General features: G+C 42.2%; 1 protein-coding gene across 1 annotated transcript; it reads right to left on the minus strand.

Moving 5' to 3' along the window:
* Window positions 1–15086: 15086 nt before the first annotated feature.
* LOC125427294 (glycine N-acyltransferase-like protein 3) lies at window positions 15087–21918 on the minus strand. Its single transcript, XM_048486512.1, has 6 exons — window positions 21813–21918; window positions 21406–21515; window positions 19038–19145; window positions 17160–17286; window positions 16433–16553; window positions 15087–16031 (listed from the first exon to the last, which is right to left on the minus strand). The coding sequence occupies exons 2-6, from the start codon at window positions 21481–21483 to the stop codon at window positions 15602–15604; spliced, it is 864 nt and encodes a 287-aa protein (XP_048342469.1). The 5' UTR covers window positions 21484–21515; window positions 21813–21918; the 3' UTR covers window positions 15087–15601.
* Window positions 21919–22136: the final 218 nt, after the last annotated feature.

Below are 22136 nucleotides of genomic sequence, written 5' to 3' on the forward strand. Positions count from 1 at the left end.
AATGGTCCTAGAATTACAACGATCTCCAAGTGTCAAAGATCAGCTTGCCTGGAGAAAATGACTGCTTTGGAGGATGGTCTCCATGGCATTATATACCCTGCTGAGATCCCTCCCCTCCCCCAAGCTCCATCCCAAAATGCACAGGAATTTCCCAAGCCAGAGTTAGCATCCTTACTCAATCTTCACAGAGTATTTACATAATCTGGCCAGAACACTCCAAGGCAGGAGCGCATTTTACATTATGCTCACTAAATATATCTCGTGCAAATATATACTGGCTGCAGATTTTCCAGATTACTGCATTTTTCATATTGATTTAGTTGCCGGTTTCCAGTCAGATAACTGTATTATCTTTTTTTAATCTGATTTTAAACCAGTTTTTGCTCAGATTGATGTCTACTTCCAGATTGATGTCTACTTTAAACAGTATATTTTTTCATACACACTGTAAGCAAACATGCATAAGGGAAAAAACCCTATGAAACCTAGGTATCAGCTCAGTTTCCTAATTCATGAACAGAAACACACAGTACATTATGACCAGTTGTTTTGCACTAGGTCCATTTGCCAAAAAAGCATATGTTTTTCTTTTTTTGAGCTGTATTCCTAAAACAAATAAACAGCTTCTAGCACATGCTGCTTGGATCCGGCTAAGCGTATCCCAAAACTGCTGCCTCACATATTGGATCGATCCAGATCCAGAGAACTTCATGCCTTTGGACCTCTCAGTGGTACCTAGATTATTTTTTCAATAGTTGGTAAATTTTAGAATGTGCAGTGGGAGGGTTCCCAAGAGCCATCACAAAATGCTTAAATGCAGCACTCCTTCCCACTGGCCAGGCTAGTTTCTACCGATATCATTACATTTCTAAGTGTTGTGATAACATGTTCTTTTTTACATTATTTTTCTAATTTTTTTTGTAATCTTAGTTCTACATTGCATTGTTTTGTTTGGATTGCTCTTTATCCTATCATTACACATACTGTTTTATGTCCTGTGACCTGTCTTGCCTTGAGTCTCTTGTAGCAGGAAAGAAGACAGGCTATAAATAAAAGTAAATAGCCAATACATTAAAAAAAAACTAAAATGGATATGGGAAATTAAGCCGCTGAGTGACAATCTACACATAGTTCTCCATTCTTTTTTTTGTGTTGTTTTGTTTCCATTGAGTTATTTTGGAATTTAGAAAAAGTAATACATTAATGGTCCAATTAAAACCCATATCATATGCTGTTTTCCCTCTGTTGTTTCTTCGTCTCTGCACAATTATCACAAGTTAATTACATGCTTACCTCCCATGGCATATCTGTTTGCCAAAGTCCCCTTTGTCCTGGTTTTACTCTATAGCACTAAATAAAAAATATAGAACTGTGACGAAGAAAATCCTTCCATTTCATGCATATTCTTTTATTTCACGCAAACCAATATTCTAGGCTACTCCTGAAATCATCTTATTTTGCACAGAGTGGATGTACCACTATGGATCTTCAGAGCTGATGTGGATTACAAGAACTCAAGGAGAGCAGAACTGCTAGATCTAGGTGTAGGACCCAGGGTTTGTTGGGAACCTCGCGTCTCAGATGTTCAGAGACTACAATTCCCCATCAGCCTCTTGGTCAGCATGGGCCAATTGGCCATGCTGGTAGGGGGGCGTTGGATGACAACAGTTCCGGAACATCCGAGAGCCGCAGGTTCCTGCACCCTGGATCCAAGTCTCGTGCTGAACAGAAACTACTGAGGAAGCACACCCAATGGCTGCATGGGAGGCAAATCCACCCTTTCAAATTCTTTATCCCTTATAGCAACTAGTCTGACAGCCTCTGATCAAGGATGTTTTCGTTTTGGTATGCAATTTACAGTTAAAGAGGTAGTTTTAAAATTAAGATTAAATATAGATTCTGGAATCAGTGGCCATATTTAGCAGTATTGAGAACAGATAGTCTCCAATGGTGGGGAATTGGAGGAGGAATTCTCCTTTTTAAAGCCAAATTGGCGCAGCAGAGAAATGAGTGGAAGGTGACATATGGTGCAGAGGATCTCTTTAATAAACAATGACGTAATGCCGCTTCAGCTAACCCACAATTAGTACTACAGATAGAAGAAGGAAATAGTAAACCACTTCTGATAATCTCTTACCTCAAAAACCCTATGATGAGACAATCCAAAGTGAAAAAAAGGATATAGCAAGCTAAAAGATGGAACCCCCCAGATCTGATGACACTCCATCAGCTGCCAGTTGGAGAAAGGCGAGAGGACAACTTACAATTAGCAGCACTAATGCTTAACTTGATACAACCTGGACAGAAGTCAAAACTGATGTCTTATTCGGTGCTTTAACGTCAATGCAAAAGGAAGGGTAAGAAGCGTCTCAAATACACATATAATAGGAACATGCTGGAATGTATGTGAGAAGTGCATGGAAGCAAAGTAAAAAAGCTGAAAATCACATAAAACAAGAAATGGAACGTTTAAATAACAAAGGCACTCCTGGGGAGTAAGGCGGAACTAAAGTGGACTGGATTAGGGCTGTTTTCTAGTCAGGAAATTACAAAAGAGTTTCATGCCTAGGAAATGACAAACACAGGAAAAGTGGAGTACTTCTAATAAAGGTGAAGCCGAGTTGCAGATACATAATCGGGCTGTAGTGGAAGTCTGACCAAATAATATTAATCAGTCCAGACTTCTTGGGCTTTCTATTTCTATACATAGCCACCATTATCCAAGATTGCACCCTACCAAAGATGCTGATGAAGAGGGACATAGAAGCTAAATACCCAAACAAGATATTAGCGCTAATAATCATAGGTGACTGGGAACACAAAAAGTAAGAAGTAAAACAAGAACTCAAATATTGTTGGAAGATTTACAGGCTGGGAGGACAAATAGAAAGAGATGCGACTTACTAGAATTCATGCAAGGAACACAATTCATTAATTGAGAATTACAAATGTTTTTTTTAGACAATCCCGAGCAGTGCAGAACATCACTGGATGGTGAAAATAGAAATCCAAATACAGCTACATATGAGTGAAAGTAAGAGATGGAGAGGTCTCTATGGTTTCTGCTAAAACAAGACGGGGCTGATGGAGGTACTAGACCCATGAATTGTTAACACCTGAAAATCAGAATAACACAGAGAGCAAGACATGAACATCTATAGGGCAAAAAAATACAATTGAAACTTTCTGCTACTACTTAAGATCTTGAAGACCACATAAAGAGCGAGGTTTGCATTTATTACATTCTAAGAGGAATGTGAACCAGGGAAGAACTTATAGATTTGAAACCAAAAGCTATTCATAAAAGCAAAAGAATCACAGAATTCATAAAGTTGGAAGAGGTCACACAACCCTCTTCTTAATGTACAATCGGCCTAAAAGCATCCCTGACAAGTGTTCATCCAGATACTAGAGGCTGCTAGAGAAAGTGAAGCTACCACTTTTGGGCAGCAGAATTCCCACTTCTGAACTACACCTCCTATTTATTCTTATTATCAAAGGAAGAATGTGCAAAGACTATTCCGGTAGCCAAAAGAGAAATGAAAAGCACTTCAATTGACAAATGGGATGAAACTCTTTAAAATGCTTGAAGGCAGACAAGAAGCAAAAAAAGTGACAGAGGTAGAAAAGTCAAAATGCAGCCTTCCAGCAATGTGCACGCGTGACAAGGAGACAACCTTTGTAATAATCCAATGCAAAGAAATAGAAGAGACATAAAAATAAAAAACAAAAAAGCAAAATCATGAGGATCTATTCCACTGGATCCAAGAAATCAAAGGGAAATTTAAACTAGCGTAAGGCATACTTGAAAAATCGTATTGGAAATATATTAGCAGAACAGGACAAAATTAAAGTAGAACTGTGAAGAACTATACCCGAAGAAATGTATAAGTGACATATGTCTTCTGGGAAAAGAATCTTTCAAGAAGAATTTCAGTTTTTAAAGTGAAGTGACAGCAAGCACCTAACTGCAAGAAACAAATCCTGCCAACAGAGGAATGATGGTCCATCAGTAGAGAGTTATTTCCAAAAGCGGCTAGAAACAGGAATTTCATCTTAATGTAAGAATACATCCAACAAATACTGGGACAATAAAACAATGGCCCACTAGACCAGAAGTGCTTATCTACATTCCAATTCTTTTTTAAAATGATGCTGAAACTGCGAAGTACCAAGTGTGCCATTGCATTTTATTTCTCGTGTGTGAAGGTAAGGGGGTGTTCAGAGTCACTCAGCTGAAAGAGTGTTACCAGATGTATGGAATGAGAAATGTCAGATATTTAAAGCTAGTGCATCAAGAAAGGAAGAGGCATCTAGAGATCATGTACTGCAATTTTCTAATGGTTGCATACAAAGAAAATTTCTAGAAGAAAATAGAAAACGTCTCAGATTTCAAGTCTACTGCGAATACCTATTATGAGGATTTAGAAGTAATAGATTGACCTTATACAGCATCTGATGAACACGATGCTGAAAAGCCTGGACAAAGAGGCTATTGTTAGGACATAATATGGAGAAACAAAGAGATGGTTTCCAATTGGCAAAGGTGGTTCACAGATAAAGGGGTGTATTTCATCTCCCTGGCTATTCAATCCTATATGCAGCTTATATATCTTAAGAAAACAACACTTAGATTTTAGGGATGAAGGGAAATGTCTGTAGGAAACACATTCAGCAAATATTAGCGGTTGGCATGGAACAGTGGGGGAAAAGAACCATTTTCAATGGAAATGCTTTAATTTGGCGTTGCATGTATATAAGGACAAAAAAAAGCCAAAGCGGTTCTTTTATAACATCTCTCAAGACATTTTGATTTGTGCTGTACAGAAAAAGCCATTAATTCATAGAGTCACCATACCATAAGTTAGCGGAAGTGACTTGATGGCAGTTCACACATACACACACAAATGAATCTTTCCACAAATTCTAACAGAACCTTTCAAAGCTATCATCTTAGCTAATAGTGAGAAATCATTGAATTTGTGAGCAGAAAATTTGATTAATTGTGTTGGTAATGAAAAAAATTCATTTTATATATCCTTTTATCTACTTTTTTTATCTATACTTGCCGTCATTAGCATTTTGGTAATTCAAACTCTCTCTATTGAGAATTCAGTACTGAATAGCTGTATCTGTCTCCTTAAACAGCCCTGTTCCAGATGTGCTTCCCCAGAGAAATTACCATTTCTGAGAATTCCTAGCTCTGGCGGGAAGGTGAAATGGTTTACATATCTCAGCAGCTTCTTATATTCTCTGTGTCTGGTCCATGGGGATCTTACATCATCTATTCACACTACATGTAACTCCCTCTTCATTTGCATTTTCTTATTCTCTCTCCATATTTGTAATATTCCCCAGAGCTTACTCTGAGTCTGAGCAGGTGAGGACTGATAGTCTTCGGTGTTATGAAAGGCCATTGAAGTCTACAAAATTATGCATGGGGTAGAAAATGTTGACAGAGAGAAATTTTTCTCTCTTTCTCACAATACTAGAACCAGGGGGCAAACATTGAAAATGCTGGGGGGAAGAATTAGGACTAATAAAAGGAAACACTTCTTCACGCAACGTGTGATTGGTGTTTGGAATATGCTGCCACAGGAGGTGGTGATGGCCACTAACCTGGATAGCTTTAAAAGGGGCTTGGACAGATTTATGGAGGAGAAGTCGATTTATGGCTACCAATCTTGATCCTCTTTGATCTGAGATTGCAAATGCCTTAACAGACCAGGTGATCGGGAGCAACAGCCGCAGAAGGCCATTGCGTTCACATCCTGCATGTGAGCTCCCAAGGGCACCTGGTGGGCCACTGCGAGTAGCAGAGAGCTGGACTAGATGGACTCTGGTCTGATCCAGCTGGCTTGTTCTTATGTTCTTATGTTCTTATGGTATTCGTCTTTGCACAACAGGCACTGGAGCTTTGGGTAGAGGGTCTTGGGGAGTACTGTGTGCATTAAGGATGGCTCTGCTGTTGCTCTGCCCCCACTCACCATACTGGGATGATGGTCCATTAGGGAAAGCGAGCCTCTCCATACTTACCTGGAGTACTGGGATGGTGATGCTGAATGGTGTTTGCCTGGGATGGTGATGCTGAAAATACATGCTGGGAAAACAGCCCTGTCAGATTGCATGGGTAAACTCCCAGGAGCCCCTGCACTGCATTGGCCTGTTGTTTGTAGAGCCCCACATACAGGAGCCCCACATACTTCTCCTTTTCCCTAAGCGTGTGAGTGTTGCCACTGTGATGTGAGTTGCAGACTGGTTGTGGGCGGAGGGAAAAAATCTGGTAAAGATGTGCTCCCTGGCAAATCTGCCTCCTCTGGCTGGGAAGCAAAATTAAATTCATGCTAGAGGTCTCTCTTGCTGCAGATAGAATAGAAAGTGAAACCAGGGGCTTGAGGAAACACGTCCATACAAGAAATCTTGTGGTGACGAACATTTGCCCCCATTGCACAGCAGATGCCTTGTGCGTAATTGGCCTGTGTGAGAAAATGGTGCTTTCAGAAGACAAATGAACTACTAGTGTTGGCCACCAGGTGTCACTTTTATCCCCATGAAACGTAGTTGTCTGGTTCTAGCAATAGGGAATGCTAGAATTTAACACTTTAGATTGACCACCTACAATTCTATGCATAGGAAGTTCTAACGGTCACAATAGGGTGTTTATAAGTATCATAATAATGTTTCATGTTAGAGAATTAGGTTCTAATTAGATTCTAATATCTGCCCTCATATTAAAATATAATTCTTCAATCCAAAGATCCCCACCAATCCCCATGGTGCCCAACAATGTGTTTCCTAGTGCCCATAATACTTCTTCTTCAAAGCAATGAACCAATCCTGTCTATTCTGAACCTCAAGATGTGCTTCAGAAGAACCCAAAATGCATCACCTGTAGGTCTGCAGCAAGAACCCATCCAGGAATAGTTGGCCCCATCACTGGAGGATATTTGACTTGGAACTGCTCAACATCTTGCCATTGCCCCCTTCCTCCGGCAGCAGTTTTTCGATGGATAGCCCCTCTCATTTTGTGATGGTGTCTGCAACCCTTCCTCAGCATTCCAAAATCACACAAAGGCTCAACAAGTTTAGTACTCTTGCTCTAGTTCTTAGCGGAAGAACTTGTACATTCTTTTCTTTTTTTGCTGTCTTCATAATACAGAAAGATTTACGAATAGTATATCTTCAGAATATGCCTTTTTACATATATTGTTATTATATAGATGTTGATGACTGTTGAAGAGGTCCAGCTATGTTTCAAAGTAGACAAACCCCCCCCCCCCCGTTAGGTCAGACTTGACACTGGAAGATTAGGGGTTAATACTTTGTCCCTGTGTCTTTCCCTAATTGAAATCTCCACCACCAACCTGCTACTTTACTTTAAGCACTATTTGCAGAAAAGGTTATTTGTCTCTTTACCTTGTGGGAGTCAAAAGGTTAAACTGGGAGTGATCATTTTTTATTAGGGAAAGGACATAGGGGCAAAAGTTAACTCTCCCTTTCCCAATTCCTAATCCATATGGCTACTTGAATCCCTCCCAGTAATCAGGGTATGTTTGGTTGTTTCTGTACAGTCCAAATATCCTAAGTTGAGCAAGGAAAATACCCCGGTGTGGCCCAGAAGTTCGCATGGTTCCCAGTCCTCAAGCAGATTTGCCCTGCGATATTTCCTTCATCCTGGGATTTTAAAAATTTGCCAAATTGGTGATTCTTTTCAAAAATCCCAGGGTGAGCCTGCAACCATGTAAGCACCATGGGAGCAGAACCAGTTTATTTTTGCCGCCCAGCTGCCTGATCTCCCCGCCCTGTCACCCGCCCCCCTGATCTCCCTGCCTGACATTCATTCAAGCTGCCACTCAAAAACAACAGCCAATCAGAACGTAGGACACTGGACATGGGCGGATATGCTTGTGGTGTAAATACAAAAGACCCGGGCTGGAATATTCCCTCCCAGTCTTCACTCGATTCCTTCACAGAAATGTGCAGCCATGCGAAGGGAGAAACTGGGATAAAACAGACCCTGATTGTAAGAAACCAGTTGTAACCAGGTATAATTGTCCCATGCAGAAATGGCTAACTAACAGAAGTACTTTCCAAACTTTTGAAACCTGAGGTAGGTACACAGTGGAAATAAAGGCATCCTTCATTCTTTTTCCAATGAAGTTGAACATCTAGTTTGTTTATCAACTCCTGGTATAATAGACAGGCATCCTTCTCACAAATTAAGGCTCATTATGCATGGAGCTGTTTCCTCAGGGCTCTTCACTTCACTGTGAGGTGAGAGTGGACTCTCCTCACGTTTCTGTTTACACATGAAGAGGCGTCACACTGCCCGCTGCATAGCTTGCCTGCTCCCACTTCTGGGTTGCTCCTGGTAGTCGCAAGATTGCCAGTTTTTTAACATTGCTGTTATATTGATATTGCTGTTTTTTACATTGCTATGATATAAATATTTGTATATTGATATTGCTTTGTTTTTGAAACAAAAGAAACAGATCCAACTTCCCCTTGGTCGGGCTGTTTGTGCACCTCGATGGGATCCCTTTCTCCATTTTCTCCAGCAGGGAATTGGCTGCCAGGTGTGCTCTGGTGCTGGAAAACAGCAGCTCTGACTGGCTACCCAGATGTTTCCCTTGCTGCTGTTGCTATTGCTGCTGCTTCCCCATCATCTCTTTCCCTCTGGCAACTCTCTCTCTCTGTCCCTCCCTCACAGAGCAGGGTGCAAAGAGTGGGGAGGGGGAGACTAGAAGGAATGAAACCCCCAAAGCGAGGGAAAACTTTGGGGTTTCCCCGCTTTAACTGCGGGGCTTCCAGGATCTGCATGCCATAACACAGAGCACGGAAATGTTCCTTTGCTCTGGGGCAGAGCAGTAGTCGGCCCCATATTGTTTCCCAACGCCCTACCCTCTGTTTTACAAAATTCAGGGATAGGACTGTGCTTTCTGGGCAAAGGTGATATTTTGGGGATTTCTCCAGGCCATGTGAGCTATGACAGGCCATATGAGCTGGGATAGGTTATTGTGATGTGTTCTTTCAGGATGTCAGTGTAATGATACTGGCAAAGAGCAGGTCAAATCAATATGAAATGCGACCTCTCAGCTTCAACAAGTGTAAAGTAGTGACTGCATCCCAAAATGGTGACTTATGTTTCAAAGAAAATTTTAGCCTTTTTCATGGCACAGTTTGAGAACCACTGATCTACATTCCCAAACAAAAAAAGAAATACTTGAAAGACTACAGCCTAACCAGTTTATCACAACATGTACATGCTCCTTCCTTCTCTTACTCTCTGGGAAAATTGATTTTATGGAATACTAAACAACACATTTCATACATTATAAGGAACAGAATGTTAGGTCTTTGAACTGCATCAGCCCGGGACCCCACCGAGGTCCTGAAAATGGAGGATTTTAAAACTGCCAGTGCAGCAATATTATCTAAATGCATTGTGGGGGTTGTGGTGGAGTCTGCCATCAACAGGGGCATGGCTGGGTTTTTCAGTCTGCCCAGCTGATATACAAGTATAGGGCAGAGCATTGAGAACAAGGGGTGGATGGTGAAGTAGCACTGGTTAGCCCAGGGTCATTTCCTGGCCTCCCCCAGGCTCAAACATCCTGGACTTTCTCCCTTGCTGGGAAACAGGACTGAGTCAGTTACTTTCCAGGACAACAGGCTCCATGAGACAAAGACAGGCAATAGGAGTTGCTGATCCCACCCCCTGCATGGAATCCACTGGGTGTGAATCACTGACCTTTATGCTCTCCCCCATCCCACAAGGAGCAAGCAGGGCCTGGGAAAGAAGGGCTCAGAACCACTAGGACAAGGATCGAAATACACTCTCAACTTTGCCCCAGACTTCCTTTTATCTTTACATGACTCATGAGTTTCACTCAGTTCTGCACCAGCCACTGTCTTTATTTTATGGAACTATGCTGAGGTCTGACCTGTTTTGCTAACTGAGGTCCATAATCCTGACTCAGAGAAAAGAGGAACTCAGTCTTTTGGTTTCTGGGAAGAACCGTAAATCCAATTCCTGATGCTGACTGTTCCATTAAGGTCCTTTGACCTGTGCTCTTTCACACGCCACAGCTTCAATCCTGCAGCGTGCACCTCTTCAACAGCAGGGCTACGTGCTCTTCAAGACTGTTCATTTTGTAGGTCCAGTGTCTTATTTGCATATGCTAGATATATCCAACGTATACTTCATATATCCTCCACTGTAAGTAGCTATAGTCTTAAATAAATAGAATTGTGTCCAAAGTATGCATTAGGGTGCCAGCCAGTGACTGGCATCCAGTAACTGAAGCATAGAGATAGGGGAGCACTGTTACATTGATGGCATGATGTCACTTCTCAGCTCTTAACAGTGATTTTTTTTTGTTTATTTTTCCCACCATCAGGTTATGCCTCTGGGTGGATTCCCATTATACCAGGAAACCTGGCAGCCCTATGCATGACAAAGGCATGTCCGTTATTTGTGGGTGTTTTTAAAGGCAGCTTGTCCCAAGTTGACAGCATTTCTAAAGTCATTATGAAGTACAACCCCTCTCCAAATCTGTTGAAATACAGAGTTGTCTTTTGTTTGTTTGCTGCTTAACTTGGAATATATCTAATAATAGGAGAGCTTTAAATCTTCCTGAGAATCTTGCATCTCCTCCCAACCTTCTGAACTCTGTTTGCACAAACACTCACCCTAAAATCTGAAATGGTGCCATTGAGCAATTGATGATGACCATATTTGTGAAATTATAACTGGAAGCACTAAATGGCATTTTCATAACATAAGAGCTATCAGTCTCACACTGTCAGACTCAGAGTAGCTCTGTGAAATATTACAATATGGAGAGAGAATAAAAATGCAAATGAAGAGGAGTTACATGTGTGAATAGATGAGTAAGATCCCCATGGACCAGACAGAGAATATATAAGCCAAGCTGAATATGCAAACAAATTTCACTCTTGGGTTAGGAATTCTCAAAGTAATTTCTCTAGGGGCACATCTGGATCAGGCTGTTTAAGGGAACAGATGCAGTTATTCAGTACTGATTCTAATAGGAGAGTTTGGAATTACCAAATGTTAATGACAGTATAGATAAAAAAGTAGATAAAAGGATATATAAAATAATTTTTTCACACAACACAATTAATCAAATTTTCTGTCACAACTAATGATTACCACTATTAGCTAGATGACTTTGAAAAGGTTCTGTTGAATTTGTGGAAAATTCATTTGTGTGTATGTGTGAACTGCCATCAAGTCACTTCCAACTTATGGTGACTCTATGAATTAATGGCTTTTTCTGTACAGCACAAATAAAATGTCTTGAAGATGTTATAAAAAGAACCGTTTTGGCTTTTTTTGTCCGCATAGCATGCAACATTAAAGCATTTCCATTGAAAATGGTTCTTTTCCCCACTGTTCCATGCCAACTGCCATTTGCTGAATGTGTTTCCCACAGACATTTCCCTTCATCTAAATCTAATGTTGTTTTCCTTAAGATATGTTGTGCATATAGATTGAATAGCTAGGGAGATGAAATACACCCTTATCTGAAACCTTTGCCAATTGGAAACCATTCTGTTTCTCCATATTATGTCCTAACAATAGCCTCTTGTCCAGGTTGTGCATCAAAACAATCAGATGCTGTGGCACACCCATTACTTTTAAATCTCATAATAGGTATTCATGATGAACTGAAACACAAGCTTATTTTCTTCTGAAATTTTCTTGTATGCAACCATTGAAAAATTGCAGTATGATCTCTAGTGCCTCTTCCTTTTCTGATACTAGCTTAAATATCTGACATTTCTCATTCCATATCTGGTAACACTCTTTGTTGAAAGACTCTGAACACCCCCCTTACTCACACGAGAAATAAATGCAATGGCACACTTGCTACTGCAGTTTTTACATCATTTAAAAAAAAGAATTGGAATGTAGATAAGCACTTCTGGTCTGTGGGCCATTGTTTTATTGTCCGTATTTGTTGGCGTATTCTTGTTAAGATGAAATCTGTTTCTGTGCCTTGAAATAACTCTACTGATATTCCATCTTCTGTTGGTGATTTGTTTCTTGCAGTTGGTGCTGCTGTCACTTCACTTTCTAAAACTGAAGGTTCTTCTTGAAAAGATTCTTCTCAGAAGACATATGTCACCTTACATTTCTTCGGTATAGTTCTTCAGTGTTCTTCTTTATTTTGTCCTGTTCTGCTAATATATTTCCATATTGATTTTTCAGTATGCCTTACGTTGCTTTAAATTTCCCTTTGATTTCTTGGATCTTGTGGAATAGATCTCATGATTTTTGCTTTTTTGTTTTTATTTTGTTCTCTTCTATTTCTTTGCATTGGTTATTACAAAGGTTCTCCTTGTCTCTACGTGCACATTGCTGGAAGGCTGCATTTTGACTTTTCTACCTCTGTCACTTTTTTTGCTTCTTGTCTGCCTTTAGCATTTTTAAGAGTTTCATCATTTATCAATTGAAGCTTTTCATTTCTTTTGGCTACGGGAATAGTCTTTGCACATTCTTCCTTGATAATAAGAATAAATAAGTGTAGTTCAGAAGTGGAATCTGCTGCCCAAAGTGGTAGCTCACCCTCTCTAGCAGCCTTCAAATAGCATCTGGATGAACACTTGTCAGGGATGCTTTAGGCTGATTGTACATTAAGAAGAGGGTTGTGTGACCTCTTCCAACTTTATGGTTCTGTGATTCTTTGCTTTTATGAATAGCTTTGGTTTCAACCCATAGTTCTTCTGGTTCACATTCTCTTGAATGTAATAATGCAAACCTGCTCTTTATGTGGTCTTTAAGATCTTAAGTAGTGTTGTTTCAATTGTATTTTTGCCCTATGAATGTTCATGGTTTCCTCTGTGTTATTCTGATTTTCAGTGTTAACAATTCATGGTCTGTACCTCCATCAGCTCCCGGTCTTGTTTTAGCAGAAACCATAGAACCTCTCCATCTTCTACTTTCAATTATGTAATGTATTTGGTTTCTATTTTGGCCATCCAGTGATGTCTGCACTGTTCGATTGTCTAAAAACATGTATTCTCAATTAATGAATTGTGTCTTTGCATAATTCTGTAAGTCAATCTCTTTCATTTTGTCCTCCCAGCTCAAATCTTCCAACAATATTTGATTCTGTTTTATTTCTTACTTTTGTGTTCCAGTCACCTATGATTATTAGCACATCTTGTTTGGGTATTTAGCTTTCATGTCCTCTTCATCAGCATCTTTGGTAGGGTGCAATCTTGAATGGTGGCTATGTAAACAGGCTCTCCAAGAAGTCTGACTGATTAATATTATTTGGTCAGACTTTGCATTGTAGCCCCGGATTATGTGTCTGCAACTCGCTTCACTATTAGAGTACTCCACTTTTCCTGTGTTTGTCATTTCTAGCATGAAACTCTTTGTAATTTTCTGACTGAAAACGTCCTAATCCAGTCCACTTTAGTTCACTTACTCCCAGGAGTGCCTTGTTTAAACGTTCCATTTCTTGTTTTATGATTTTCAGCTTACTTTGCTTCATACTTCTCACATTCCATGTTCCTATTATATGTGTTGAACGTTTCTGGACTTTCCTTTTGCATCCATTAATGTTAGCAACTGAACATCAGTTTGACTTCTGTCCAGTTGCATCGTTAAGATTAGTGCTAATTGTAGTTGTCCTCAGCTCTTCTCCAGCAGCTGATTGAGTGTCATCAGATCTGGGGGTTCCATCTTTTAGCACTATATCCTTTTTCATTTTGGATTGTCTCATCATAGGGTTTTTGAGGTAAGAGATTATCAGAAGTGGTTTACCATTTCCTTCTTCTATTCAGTACTAATCAGGGTTAGCTGAAGTGGCATTATCATTGTTTATTAAAGATCCTCTGCCACTGTCACCTTCCACTACTGCTGCCGCCAATTGCTTAAAGAATTCCTCCACCCCCATCACCATTGGAACTATCTGTTCTCTACTGCTAATATGGCCACTGATTCCAGAATTTGTTTAATCCACTTTTAAAACTACCTTTAACTAAATGCATACCAAAACGAAACATCCTTGATCAGAGGCTGTAGACTAGTTGCTATAAGGGATAAAGAATTTGAAAGGGTGGTTGCCTCCATGCGCTATTGGTGTGCTTCTCAGAAGTTTCTGTCTGGCCACAGTTGGATCAGGGGTAGGGAACCTGCGGCTCTCCAGATGTTCAGGAACTACAATTCCCATCAGCCCCTACCAGCATGGCCAATTGGCCATGCTGACAGAGGCTGATGGGAATTGTAGTTCCTGAACATCTGGAGAGCCGCAGGTTCCCTACCCCTGGTCTAGAAGGTTCTGCTTGATGCCAAATGGGCCACCCTAATAGATAGCTGTTGGTGCACAGGGACATATGGGAGGAAATGGCCAAATAGTTCACCAAGAGTATGGAAGACTATGAGCCTAAAAGCAGGGGAGAGATACTCTTGGCCACATTATGTACGGGTAACAGCCAGCACGGTATAGTGGTTAAGAGCCAATGTGGCATATTGGTTAAGACTTTAATTTGATTCCCCACTCCTCCACATAAACAGCAGACTCTATTCTGGTTAACCTGGTTTGTTTCCTGCACATGAAGCCTGCTGGGTTACCTTGGGGCAATCACAGTTCCCTCAGAATTCCCTCAGCCCCACTTACCTCACAAGGATGTTTGTTATGGGAAGAGGAAGGGAAGGAGTTTGTAAGCCGCTTTGAGACTCCCTATGGTTAGTGTGACCAGACGTCCGGCTTTTGGCGGGACAGTCCCACTTTTAAGCAATTTGTCCCGCGTCCTGCGGGTTTTTAAAAATCTCCCGATTTTTGGAAGGCTGCCGCACTGCCTTCTGGGGCGCTCCCCTTTTCCCGCCCCAGAAGGCAGTGCGGCAGCCTCCTGCGCACGTGGCTGCAGGAGCGCAGTGCCTTTTCGGGCGTTCCCTGGTTTCCTGCCCTGTCGCAGGGCAGGTAACAGGGGAGCGCCCCAGAAGGCAGTGCAGCAGCCTCCCGCGCATGCAGCCGCAGGAGCGCACTGCCTTTTGGGACGCTCCCTAAAAGGCAGTGCGCTCCTGTGGCTGCGTGCGCGTGCGCGTCCCGCTTTAAAAAGGTGAAAATCTGGTCACTTAACCTATGGTTGAAAAAAACAGGGTATAAATCCAAAATTCTTCTTCTCTACCTATCTAGACTGAAACTTCATCTTGAACAGACATTTTCGTTCCTTTGCTTCCCTTTTGATGCTAAAATTTTGAGAGCCATTATGTTCTACCCCAGAAATAATCTATATTAGACTGTGCGCCAAAAGGGATATCTCTATGCAGAGTGATGGGCCATGATACTTGTGGAGCTGGATATTTGTTTGAGGTTGGTTATAGCGAAGGCACCATTTATGGAAGGCAATGGGGGAAGACACACTTTTTCTATTTTGGACTGTTTCTCAAGAATACATATATCTTAGTGTTGTTGTGAGGTATAAAAAAGGAAAACCAACCTATGCTTAAAAAAAACACAGTTGAATATTATTCAGAACAGGCATTGAATTTGGCTGCAAATCTTAGCTGCTATGCCTTATTTTTTTCCCCTTCCTAAAGAACCCTAGTTCTGGAAGAGAAAGGTTAAGTCTCCTGTTCTTTGAGGTCAAGGGCTGGTGTTACAATAAGTGTGTAATATGTCTCAGGGAGCAGCTGGAAGCCCTGACGTTTCACTGCCTGCTTGGAAGGCTGGTTCTCTGGCAGGATACCACAATACAGTGGGAACCCCCTAGCATGCAGTTTTTCTGATACTGACTGTAGAACAGCTCCTGCACAGCCCTGATCCCGGTACTGAGGGAAGGTATAGCCATGTGTCAGGCAAGCAAGTGGATCACTAAGACTCCAGGAGACCAGTTGCCCTTCTTTGTCCATGAGGCAGGCATGAGGGAAGCGATGGATCAGACTCTCCAAATAGCGCAAGCTTCGACTGTTGCCTCCAGAGGCCCAGACTTCATTGAGTATGGCTGCATGTGATGGCATGAGTTTACCAAAGTGGAGAAAGTCACTTTTCAGCCTAAATATGAGGGCAGACAAAGGGACACAACTGAGGAAACTGAACGATTTTTTTTTTACAAAATTTAAATTATAAATCAAACCCCCAATAAAGTAACAAAGCGTAACAACAACCATGCCAAATGTAGGGATAAGCCACTAAAAAGGGTGATAGGCTCTAGAGCCTGGCTCTGCCTGGTAGTAAAAAGAATTAACCTCTAAGCTGCTGCTTACTCTGGAATGGTCACCATTTGTTTGTTCAGTTTTTCTGGAGGATCCGAATTTTACTGTTGGTAACCTGTTACATTCCAGTTTCTTCTGTGTTTCCCCTTTTAATCAACCATAAATTTCCAGGGATTCCTTCAGAAATAATGTCCAATGACAGTCCCAATGAGCTCCAGAGGAGGAAACAAAGTTACTGACCGGTTCTGACAGGAGGCAGGTAGATCTGGATGTAGAAACGTCTGATACAGATATGATTCCAGGTGGACATGTCTTGTTTTTGCAATATCTCTAGCTACTTCATACATCCCATCCTGGAGGCCTGCAAGGAGCAAAAATGTTATGAAGGATTATGTTTTCTGAGTCATGGGTGTCCATATCCATTGCGTACCTGATTGCCATGCATTATCTCACTATTTTTCAACCAAATCTTTTGTGAGCAGAAGGGAGCTTCATCGGGTGAGACTAGATCCCATTCCCTTTCCAGAGGCCATTTTGAATCAACTGCCCTGTAAGCAGTGGGATCAATAAATGAGGCTAACCGTCACTCTCACCACTTCTACTTGCTTTTGTCAGCCAGGATGAAAATTACTTCTCTAAGAAAGATCTGGGAGCACCTAATGCTAAGGTGCAGTGGGATGTGGGCAGTCTCCTCCAGAAGACCGCCAGAAGCTCAGTGCAAACCCTGCTGAACTTTCTAAGAAGGAAGCATAAAGTACAATAAAAAGTGCCACATTCAGTTGTCAGGCTGGGCTGAATGAGTATGATCTGCCGTAGTCTAGGTTGAGTTACAAGAAAGGTTTATTGTTCAGTTTAGCAAACATTTAAACAACAAACAGCTTCAGGGAAAAGGGAAGCCAATGATTCACATTTACCTAGGGATGATCTGAACTATGCCTTGATGGCATATGGGCCAGTGTGGGCTCACCGTGCAGTTGAAAGGCCTTGCTCCAGTCAATGACCTCTGTGTTTTCCAGCATTGCACGACAAGCATCTACATCTCTATAGAAAGTGGCATGCAAGTTGGCATAGAAGTCCCACTTATCTTTCACTTCCTACAGAGAAAGATACAACGGCACAGTGAGATGAGTAGATTGACAAGAGGAAAACAATGTGAATGAGGGACGATGGATGACAATAATAATGCAACAGACAGGGAAAATGGAATGAGGGACAACAGAACTACAGACTGAGGCTCAGCAACCACCTTATGGTTGAATTAACAGCTCATTTGGTACTGAGAGCAGGCAAAGAGCCCAGCCAGTGATGTTGAGAAAATGGGCTGTAAATGAAGCTGATTCCATTGGGAGAAAATATCATGATAAAAAAGGCCAGTATGAGTAAAGAAGAAAGAGGGTGAAAAAATCAGAAACCTCATGTGGTAGTAAAGTGGGAGAGATGTTTATCCCGAGAGCCAACATACATGAGGCTGGCCTTGAAAAAAGTAGATGGCAAATCCAGATGACCATATTATGAAGCAGAGTGAGGTGACCACCCCAGGATGCAAATTCCAGGTCCAAAAAGGTAGTGAATCATCAGTATTGGAAAGGACATAGCTTCAACACAGCAAGGATTCTCCATGTTCCTTTCATTGTTATGGTAAATGCAATAGACAACACAATAGTCCACATGAGTTTTCGGCACATCTTCCTCTACCCATCACTTTTTTCCATGCATCCACCCTCCCCATAGTGCTATGAAAAGCCTTCTACCCTGGCTTCTGATGCCCCCAACAGCCTTTCTCCACTCCCCTCTTCCTCTTCTTCCTGTCTCTGTCCTTACACACCTTCCTTCTCTCCATTTCTTACCTGCTAAATTGGTTCACCCATCCTTTTGACCTCCTACAGCAGGGGTGTCAAACTCACGGCCCTCCAGATGTTCATGAACTACAATTCCCATCAGTCCCTCCCAACATGAGTATTGGCTATACTGGCAAGGGCTGATGGGAATTGTAGTTCATGAACATCTGGAGGGCCGCGAGTTTGACATCTGTGTCCTACAGTTTCATCTTCCCTCAATCCATCCTCCTTACCCCCATATCCTCCCCTTCCTTGCCATGAGGAAGGAAATAAGCCATTAGTTGATGGAGGTAGGTGCTGAATGCCTACTGGGCTTAGGCTGGGAGGGAGTCTGTGGACAATTGCAGCCTCCCTCCCAATTTGAACACCCACATCCTCTGGCCACCAGTGTTTCCCTCTAGGCAGTTTGGATTGATTTTTGGGGATATTGAGTGCCAGACAGCCACGTTCTCCCTCCCAGCATGAGCACATCTGGCACTCAGTGCTCCTTCCAACCTCTGTCTTAATTCTATCCTGGCAGCCCTTCCCATCTCTGCCACCTGGTAGCAGCATTTTCCAGCTGCTCTGGCTGGCTTTGATTATCTATGACATTGCTAATCAACCCTCAAAATGGCAGCTTAGATTTCATGACACAGCATCACATCTTGTTTTTCCTTCAAATATATAGATATTGTTAATGTTTTAAAAAATTAAAATATAATTTTGGGGGGCGAGGGATTTTTGTGCAAACATGGGGGCTGTCGCAGGTTTGCACAAACATCGCCCCAATCTGTATCCAGCTCCAGGGTGTCTGTTTTTGGATGCACTCTTTGAGGTCCCGGTTCAGCCTTAGACATGTGACAATGTTGTCTGGATGCTCCAAAAACCAGTGCTCCCACTTGGCAGGATAAAGGTAGGAAAATAACCATATGGAAGAAGCTGTAGTTTGGATTTTCTACCTCAGATGCTGGCCTCTTGGGCTGGACCAGCAGGGCTTGGGAAGCCTTTGCTAGTTCTCTATTTCCTACCTCTTTACATGGGCGTGTAAGAATAGCCTTAAATTCTGGCCAAGAGTCCACCATTACTTCATGCTGAGCTGGGTTTCCCCGGTTGATGTGCATCACTGCTCCATAGGCCTGCCAATGAAAAGTGAGGTTGTGATAATCTGTAGCAAAAGTCTCCATTTATCTGTAGCATCACTACACCACAGGCCTGCCAATGAAAGGTCACGGGGGGCAATAATCTGATATAATGATGTGGATGTACTTTTACCTTAAACTTTTACCTTAAACAACTGTGGATGATCTAACCATTCAGAGGATCCATGAGCAAAGCAAATACAACACCCATTTGCTCATCTCTAACAAGTAAACTACAATGGACTTCTAAGGGCAAAACTAGATGCCGTCAATGAGATTTTTGTTTACATTTAAAAGCACAAACAGGGTTTTGAATGGGATCAGGGCTTTGGAAGTAAGATAGGATAGGGTTTAAGTCATTCTTCTGCACCATTTTCTTCAGTTTGAATCATCCCTTGATGTAGCTATTTGCCTTATGATGGAGTACTTACTGGTACCTAAGTGGTGCCTATAGTCTCTGAGGGGCAAATGTCAGTTTGCAGGGGCTGGGAGGAGAACAATTTAAATCAGAAAACTCTCAGGCTGTTTCCGCACGGCTGTGGAGGTGCCTCCACGCCGGCAGAATTCTTGCCGGAGTGGAGGCGGAGGCCGTTCGCATGCAGGCATGCGGACGGCCTCTGGAGAGGCTGGCAGACGGCAGGCGGCTCCATATGGAGCCGCCTCTTCCCCCCTTCCCTTTCCCATTTACCTCTCGTGTCGCTGTCCTGCGGGCCTCCTCAGCCCCGCCCACGCTGCCCTCCGACCTCCAGGGTGAGAGGAGGACAGCGAGGAAGAGACTTAGGAGGCCAGCAGGACGGCGATACGCGAGGTAAATGGGAAAGGGAAGAGCGTGTTCCCGGCAGATCGCGGTTTGCACGGCGCCCGCCCGGGAAGGCAGCTTTCCCCTCAACAACAACCCTTTAAAGGGTTGTTGTTTAGGGCTTAACCCTGGCCTAGCGCGCCCAGCCCTGGGGGGAGGGGCTTGCCAATCAGGTGGCGTTGCAGCTTAGCGCCGCCTGTGTCGCGAACGGCGGCCACCTGGGGAATTTGGCGTTTTACCGCCCCCAGGCAGGTAGATTTTATTATCTTCTTGAGAAGGAGGCCTCACAAAGAAATAAGTTTAAAACCTTGTCCAGGTTTTAATTTGATCTGAGTCAAGCCCCTGACAACTGCTTTTAACCTATAAAAGCATGCAGGAACTGTCTTGATGGCAGGCATCACACATCTCAATTAGTAATTTTGCTTTACTTCAATTAATACAAAGTTGAAAGAAGAAGAATTTGGATTTATACCCTCCCCCTTTCTCTCCTGTAAGTAGACTCAAAGGGGCTTACAAATTCCTTTCCCTTCCTCTTCCCACCGCAGACACCTCGTGTGGTAGGTGGGGCTGAGAGAAGAACTGTGACTAGCCCAAGGTCATCCAGCAGGCTTCTTGTGTAGGAGTGGGGAAACAAATCTGGTTCACCAGATAAGACACCACTACTCATGTGGAGGAGTGGGAAATCAAACCTGGTTCTGTGGATTAGAGTTCACCTGCTCTTAACCACTAGACCATGCAGAACACTGAAGCCTATTAGCTATTATAGGTAACTATTCTGATAAAAGTGTATTTCAGTTCTCTCAGTGGAGATGATGAATAAATTGTACAGTAGGAATTGTACATCTACAAAACCTCTTGAAAAAATAATCATCATTTTTGCTGCCATCATTTCTTCTAGGTGCCTTTTCTTATATATTTTAAAGTGAAGGCAGCATTAATTGAGCTGGTTTGCAACACAAATCTGCTTTCAGACTTCACCAAAGTAGGTATAGCTAGAGTTATTAAAATTATGTATAGGTGACAATTTTATCTGATTATGGGTTTCAGAAACACACCTAATGAGTTGCAGCCCCTTGTCTAAAAGGGTGGAGGGATGATGGCTCTTTATTTTTGACATGTCTTTCTACTGTTGATGCACTCCATGTTGAAAAAGGAGCTGGAAATCTACTTCAGAAATCTACATTAGCCTCATACCCTGCTAAAGGATGAAGAGTATTTGATTAATACAGAGCTAGACTGGAATCAGATCATGCTTCAGCTGACTGTTAAACTTGGCCTTGTTATAGGTATCTCCCCTAAGCGGTATAGAAGGGTGTTTGGATTTTATGTAACGTGAGGAAAAACTGGATTCCCCATATCACATAAGAGAAATAATAAAAAGGTAAAGTTTTCCCTTGCACAGACAGGTGCTTTCTGTGGGAAAAGAGCGGCAATCCCAAGTAAGTGGTTTACAGTTACCGTAAGTGTTTGTGGCAGGCTCCTTCGCAGCACACCCTCTAGTAGCTGTAACTTGGAAGGACAGGTCAGGATAAGCATGGCTGGCTAAACCGGAGTGGTTGGGCAGGTAGCTGTGGGAGGAGAAGGTGGTAAGTATCTGAGGGCAGAAGGACAGAAACATATCAGTGTCTTACTTCTTCAATAAGAAATTGATAATGTTTGCAAGGTCTGCGTTTCTTGCATATTCTGTAATGAGCTTGCAAACTGGACATGTGGAGCTGACATTCATCCTTATAAAATGATACTTTGCATACCGTAGCTACAAGTTACCCATTTGCCTAATTCTGAGGGGAAACGAGTTATCTAGAAAAAGTAAAGTTCAAGCCCAACCTCACAGTTATTCTTTTAATGGGGTCCAAACTGCTCACCTGGAGGAAAGCTCTATGGAGTAGAAAGGAACAGCCTTCTATCACAGTGCTTTATGGACATCAGATGCCAGCTTTGCTGAGAATCTTTCAGGGCACCTCTAGCAAAACAACTTTTGTTCCTGAGGAAATATTAACAAAATTAACCATTAACAGAATCATGGCTTGGCTCATGTTTTCCTTTCTCCAGGCAGAAGAATCAAATGGTATCTTAGGCCTGGAAGAAAAATTTACCCATTTCTCCCTGGCCAATTTAAGGAGTCTCTTTCTTCCCCCAACTGGCTTGATGCATATGTTCAATTACTGGGACATTGCATGTCTGAGGCT

The sequence above is a fragment of the Sphaerodactylus townsendi genome, linkage group LG02 (genome assembly GCF_021028975.2).
Source record: "Sphaerodactylus townsendi isolate TG3544 linkage group LG02, MPM_Stown_v2.3, whole genome shotgun sequence".
NCBI classification, from domain to species: Eukaryota; Metazoa; Chordata; class Lepidosauria; order Squamata; family Sphaerodactylidae; genus Sphaerodactylus; species Sphaerodactylus townsendi.